This window comes from Letharia lupina (assembly GCF_014066315.1).
Source record: "Letharia lupina isolate WasteWater1 chromosome Unknown contig_3, whole genome shotgun sequence".
Taxonomy (NCBI): Eukaryota; Fungi; Ascomycota; class Lecanoromycetes; order Lecanorales; family Parmeliaceae; genus Letharia; species Letharia lupina.
This window is the reverse complement of record NW_023502972.1, coordinates 277,007-283,983: the sequence shown is the minus strand read 5'-3', so window position 1 is coordinate 283,983 and position 6,977 is coordinate 277,007. Positions and strand designations below refer to the sequence as shown.

The 6,977-nt window shown below is 51.2% G+C and overlaps 1 protein-coding gene across 1 annotated transcript; it reads right to left on the bottom strand.

Annotated features, from left to right (window-relative positions):
* Window positions 1-3,621: 3,621 nt before the first annotated feature.
* Window positions 3,622-4,216, bottom strand: HO133_007000 (uncharacterized protein; the record flags this gene model as incomplete). The annotated part of the gene is made up of 3 exons (XM_037297895.1): window positions 3,622-3,750; window positions 3,834-4,040; window positions 4,112-4,216. The coding sequence occupies 3 exons, from the start codon at window positions 4,214-4,216 to the stop codon at window positions 3,622-3,624; spliced, it is 441 nt and encodes a 146-aa protein (XP_037156530.1).
* Between the last annotated feature and the right edge of the window lie 2,761 nt (window positions 4,217-6,977).

Here is a 6,977-nt window from a genome sequence, read left to right as displayed (position 1 = left end):
CGGCCAGTTTTGTCATTCGGTGGATCTGCAGCTAGTTCTACCTAGTCGTAAAACCAACATCCCCCGACGGTATACACGAAGTGAAGACTTTGTCCATCCATAGCTCCTCCCGTGCCGGGTATTTCTTGCGAGTGTATTCCATTTCCAATACCTTGAATGGGTGTGACGGGGCTGAGGACTGTGCCAATGAAGCCAGCAATGTCGCTAGGCGCTATCGATCGTACCATGTGTTGTTGTTTTTTTTGGGGCGAAAGGGATGTGGTTCTGGGCGCAACTTTCTAGAGCGTATTGGCGGGGGGCATTATCTCGATGTCGTGGATGAGGACCGGACCCGGCGGTGATGAACTTGGATGAAGTAAGGCAATTGAGGATAGGTTCAACTAGGAGGTTGTCATACTGGCTATCGAAAGACACGACCGAGCAGTAAGCGTGATCGTGTCCTTCTCCCAAGCATCGACTCCATCCGTAACCTTTCACCCCCTGTTTCCTGTCAACGTGCCGTGGGCTTTCCCCCAGGCCTCGGCAGCCTCTCGACGTTTCTTAGCTACAATCGGTTCGTTGTCGGGCGGGCCATCTTTCTTTGGCGGAGAGGGGGATTGTTCGAGCCCTTGTGGGATGGCCACTGGTGCCTCTTTGAGAGGGTCTGGGTTCTGCGCTAATGAAACTTTTGGCGTTTTTGGTCAGTCTTGTGGTTGGTGTTGTGAGCGTTTTAGATCTTTCTTATTGTGTCATTTTTGGTGATGAACGGGTAGTGTCGTGCTGGATGAGAACGCCAGTATACCGCTCGAGTGTGTAGGAGAGGAGAGAGGAAGTTGGAAGAATTCTGATGCCTGCTCCTTTTCCTTCCCGAGAACGCTTCCTTTCGAATGATAAGTTGTCAGAACCGGGATACTACTGGATGAGGCGATTCGCCTTCCAGAACTTCTCTTTCTTATTTGACAGTATTGACGGATTTTGGAAACCGCTGGTCCTCAAAGAAGAAGAGTTAGCGCCATGTTGTCGAGGTTGATAATTCTATGAAAGTATGAGGTATGTTATTCCTCTCCATACCATGAATACATCTGTGCATAGCGCTTTCATATCTATGTATCCTCTAGAAACTGCAGCTCTCCGAATGGCCCGAGAGTCTCTTCCTGCTTAGTGACGCTCGTCTACCGACAGGATGTTGCAGTCACGAAGCTCTGGAGTACGAAGTGTCAGTCCGAAGCGTCGCAGCAGAGTGAAGGAGAATATCAGCCAGAGAATAAATTGTGTCGCGCTTCTCTGTATACGTATGCTTTAGCTGTGACGCTGTCTGGGTTGTAAAGATTCTGGGAGCAAGCTGCGGCGCTGTTGGATGCTTGGACACTATCATGTGATGCATTGGTCAACAGTAATCATTTCTAACGCCCTCTAACGCCAATGTTTGCATTAGTCTCCTTCGTGCTTACCTTTCTGGACTTGGCATGGATCACATTCCAGCCAACGCGCCAATCTCCCACGTTGTTTACATACAAGAATCCTCCTCACTCTTTTCAGCGTCCATCTCCCACCCTTCGTTCCTCTTTCCTGATGTGACAAGGAGCAGGCTCCCACTCAACAAATCACTCTCTCGGACCCAAGAACCATTCACCATGAGATTCTCCACAACCCTCCCCCTCCTCTCCTACCTTGCACCCCTCGCTCACGCCGCCCCGCAAACGCACTACTCAACAGTCACAATCATCCCAGTCCCTCTGTCGTCAACCATAATACACTACCACCCCACCGGCCCTCCGTATCCCTCTGGTAGCGACAAACCGCGGTTATACAACGCACACCATAACGCCTCAGCAAACATATCCCTCTCGTACACGCTCTCGTACCCTACCACCAACCTGCCGCCAACTCCGCGTATATTCGCGGGGCCATATGCTCAACCCTCGATTTCGCACAACGCGACGATGACGCCGAGGCTGGGGGATTTGAATACGACGCTACCGCCGTTGCCGTGTACGCTGAGTGAGTTGTATTGTAACAGCGATACTGCTTTTTCTCTCTGCGCCCCAGCGGTAGGGGGTGGGAGCAGGTACGTTTTCATGGGTGCTGTAGCGAATGGGACGTGGTGTCACGGCGGGAGGATTGAGAAGGCGGACGGAGGGGACTGCAGCCCCATTGGACATTTGAAGTGTGAGGGAGAAAGAGGGTTCTTCTTATGCGATGAAGGTATGTCCCACTTCGAATCGAGTGACGAAAGGAGATGATGGGACGAGTGCTGATGGTTTTGACACAGGTGGCTTGGTGCACATGGGTAGCGCAACCAATGAGACTACCTGCGTAGATGGAGAGATCGAGGTCGTCACCTTGGGGAGCTGATGGCAATGAGAGAGCCGAAGATGGATCCGCTGGGCTTTGCGGTTCAAGAGTGGGGATAAAGCATTCTGGAAGGCGGCTCATGGCGGTGACTTTGGATTTCATTTTCTGTCCGGGGCATCACATTCGGCGTTTCGGTATGCTGTAATTCCAGGGCGTGAAGTCAAAGTAGTCATGTTGCACAATGGACCAAGATCCGTTCTCGTCTTGAGGAGGTAGAGTATAGGCCTATGGGAATCGCTGCTTGAGACATCTTGAGAGGAAATCATAATTGAAGGTAGAGAGAGGGCGTATGCTGGAGGGTGTGTGTTAGACGTGGAAGATACACCCAACCAAACAAACAAACGGCGCAGCCGCGCCATATAGACCCCCAGCCCAAAACCCCCCCACTCGACGACCACGATCCCAGCCAACCATACGGTCCGAAAGCGCGGACCGGGTACTATCCATCCATGCCCATGGGCGATACGACACCGGGAGAACTGTATACCCGCCATGGACGAGCGAAATTCAGCTATGGGAGTCGGGTATTCCGTCAATGAGATGCAACGGTGACTTGATTGGGGGGGAGAAGGAAAAAGGGACTCTCGTTGCAGCCGAGCCTGCCGCAATGGGCAGGGCTGGGAAGCGCTAGGAAGGCTACCGCCTGCAGGGTTGGTTTTTCAGCTGCGCTTACGCTTTGTCGCTGTGTCGGATCTTGGCCGATCACTTGCTAGGCTGCGAGTGTCTTGAGTTATTATGTCTGAACGAAAACGGCGCAAGTATGGGTCACGTAGATACCTGTAGAGAGAAAACACTCTACATCTGTAAAGATGTTTGAATGAGGGATACATGAGTCACACAGAGTCTGTGGTTAGAGAGACATGGTGCTTATGGGTAATCATGTTGAGTGAATACCTATCGAAACGGACCAGAATGATACCGTTTATATTACAGCGAACTGCCCGTGAATCGCTTCTGTGTGTATCGCGAAGAAGCCAATTGTCCGCCGATGTTGTGTAAACGCGCCGACCAACCAGTAATGAACGAGATGCGTCCATGTAGATACCCAAAACAAGCATTCTACTATCAAAATAGAACCTGCGAAAGCAAAGACCCAAAGCGTGTCAAGCAAAGAGCTTCCAACCGTGTGTATACGAAAGGACTGAAGACCAAACCCTTATATCGAAACAATGATATATCACCCATGTGTACGTCATCCTGCAGCAACACTGTAGCACCTGCTGCTTTCTACCCAAGATATGCGTGCGACTGAAACCGAGCAGTCTACTCGTCGCCAGGTCAGGTTGGCTAATGGGCCAGGACCTGAGGGTCTCCTGAATCGTGTTCGGCATCTTCCTTGAACGTTTGGGTACCGTCGTGGGCACAGAAGCTATCATGATGGAGAGCCAATGTGCCACCCACTGGACGCTTCAAATTCTTCAATAGGATTAGCATTCGTCTGTTTCTTGAACAAGAAAGGCGACAGTGACTGTGGAGACAGAGCACTCGGCTCTACTTACCTTGCATAGGCTGCATTTGGCGCCCGCTCTATCAACCTTCTCAGGACAATCGTATATCGGCTTGTTGACGCAGAAGTAGTCAACATCGGCCGGGGCAGGATCACCGCCAAGATTGAACGACTGGCGAGGAACGAAGGGCCAGGTTGAGTCGTTGACAGTCTCTGCATCAAGATCTCGGGTAGCAAGACCGTCGACAGCATTGGTCCCCTGCCATCATCAAATTTTCCGCATGAGTGATGAGTTTGTCTTAAAAAGAAGAAAGGGTAAAACTTAGTCACCTTTTCGGACACACAGACCCTCCCTCGCAAGCCGTAACCGACGCGGAGCCGGACGACCTCATCATCACCCTCGATGGGAGGATTGACGGAGATTTTCCAATGCATCATGAAAAAAGGGGCGACAACGAGCAAATATTTCTTGCAATGCTTTAAGCTTTGAAGGTGCTGCAAATCAAATTGTTCCAGGAGGCAATTTAGGGCGAAGGTACTCTCACGAAAAGTGGAAAACATTCATCGCTGGGGAGAAAGCTTTTAAGGAGACTCATACAGACACAACCTGTGCAGTTCGGAGAGGATGCCACCTTGGGGCTGAAGACCGCAAGCATTAGAGACTCCACAGCATGTACGTTACTGATGATGCACGTCATACTGTCAGTTCTGGGATGAGCATTGCTATTGGACAGTAAAGACCGAGGACCATCGGATAAGAGTGTCCCCGTGGCGTTCTCAGTCGAAGCGATCATGCGATCGTAAAGGAAGCGTGGAAATGTCAAACTCCTTCCGGATGACAGCGGGATGGCGATTTCCTTCTCCATGGTAGAGTTTGGCCTATACTGTGTTGGTAGAAGTGGGAATCCTCTGTGGCAGGCTGCACGTAATTGTGTTCCTCCGTGCCGCAGAGCTGAGGACGCGGCTGCAGGCGGCGAGCATTGAAGGCCCGATTTTCTAGGCCTCTGTCCAGTTGTGGTCAAATCAGGATTTCCCAAGGCATGAAACACAGTCAGACAGGATTGAATGTTAGTATCTAGCCGCCTATCAGAATAGTTGGCCGTAGCCGCCAAACCCGCGCCGAGCCACGGTCAAAGAAACGCTTCCGCACCAGCTTGAGGATCAGGCTGAGCTTCAGCCCGTTGTGACTGTGCTGAGTTTACTGATATGGACTGTGGCCAATGACATGAGGGAAAAGCTGGAATGCCAATCTTAACGAAATTACCGCCCTAGCAATGGCACCGGTACGCAGCGCCTCTCAAGGATGCCGACGTGCATCATCTGTGCTGTAATATAGGCGTGTGACTGCGAAGCTGATGAGAGTGATTGGACGACTGATGACGAGAGAAAGGGAATAGCTCCTTCGGTAGGAGAATTCCATGAAAGCCGCGTTACTCCGCGCGAAGACTGCATGAACCAATCGTCACGTTACCACAATTCGGCCGAACGGTAGACAAGATTGATCTGCAGTATCTTAAGAAGGATGGACGAAATGTAGAGGAAAAGGCTCTATTGGTTGCTGGACGATATTGCCGTGAAGCAAGTGGCGTTGCGGCACTCGGAACGCGACAAGTTCTCAACTCAGCACACAGGCAGCAACGAAACAAAACGCAGTGAGCGGTGATGCAAAGTAGAAGCATCGGTGATTTCACAAGCAAGCAAGGAAAGACTGTCACTGCCTTCTGTTTGGAATGCCTGCTCATACAAGGTCGCTGTCGCAGAAAATGGCGTGACAGTCCGCGGTGTTGGCCACGTTGGCCATCAAGGCAGAGGCGCCGTACACTGCGGTCACCTCGGTACTCGATGTAACCTGCTCATTTTACGCATTTGACATGAAACTGATAACGCAAAGCTGTACAGCAGAGTACCTAATTCCAAATCCACAGTACGGAAGGTATTGCCGAATGAGCATTGAAGCTTCGCGCTCTTCCCGAAAAGGAAGGTGATTCTCAAGGCCAGGCTCCCAGCTCATGGTAGGCTATTGTTGCTGTACCTGCGTCGTGTTCGAGGCATGATCAGCGTCAACCTTTAGCTGTCGATCTGTCGAAATGATGGTGGAGTAGGTTTTGGAGAAAGCATCGATGTTCCGCTTGGGAGAAGCATACCAAACCTATTGCTCTGTACAGTCCGTGTTGGAAAGATAAGGTCCATTAATCCGAGCAGAACACCTGTGAGCAGCACCATGTGCCCCTCATTTAATCTATCTTGGAGGGTGGTGAAAGGTCATATGAGCTTGAGAGACAAGGTACCTGCTCGTTGAAAGTGGGGTACATCGTACCTGACGGCGGGAAATTGACGCGAGCATGTGATATGGAAGCGCTAGACCAGGTCTCGAGGCTTCTAGAAGAGGCTTTCGATTGTCCGACGTCCAAGTCACAAGGGTGTCTTCATTTCGAGAGTGACCAAAATCAATGACAGTGTCTGCAGATCGACGACGGTGGACATAGACGGGACAATGATCCTGGTTGTAGGAAGTCAAGATATGTGGCGACAGCTACCCATATCACCGTGAATCGATCGGCGAACGGAATCCAACGTTATCGTTCTCATCCGACAGGGTACGGGCCAAGGCTCATCTAAGGTTAAAGGTGCGGTCCGTTCATAAGCAGGGTAGACCCACAATATGTCGTTGGTGGGAGTCTGTCACCGCGGTCAGGCGTCGCTATGTAGCTATCAGGTGCTCACATGCCGACAGACGTATTGAATCCTAGCAGAAAGTGCTTGCTCAAGGCGTAGTTCAAAGATCGTAAATGAAGTCCGAAGCTATCGGGGATGCTCCGTCCAGAATTGGCGGGATTGCCATTGATCAGTCATGGGAAGGGTACCAACTCGATATTCCGCCCGATCTGTGTCGGGCACGCAGTTGTAGATGGGGGCTTAGCCTTTGGAAGCTATTCATAGGATGGAAGAAGCCGAGGAACACTGTCCTGATTCAGATGGGAAGTTGATCTGCAAGGTACGGAGACAGTCTGAATAGTTACAAGTCCTGAGCAGCGAGAGCGATGGTACATTATTTTTCTTTTGTTGACGGGAACATGATTTGCGACTCGAGTGTGGGGGTCTGTGCCGAGGAAGGAAAGGGCTGCCCGTAGCGCTGGTTGCGCTGCTCTCTCGGGGGGCGGTTTCGGGGGGCGGGCAGGGCTAATAATGCCAGTCC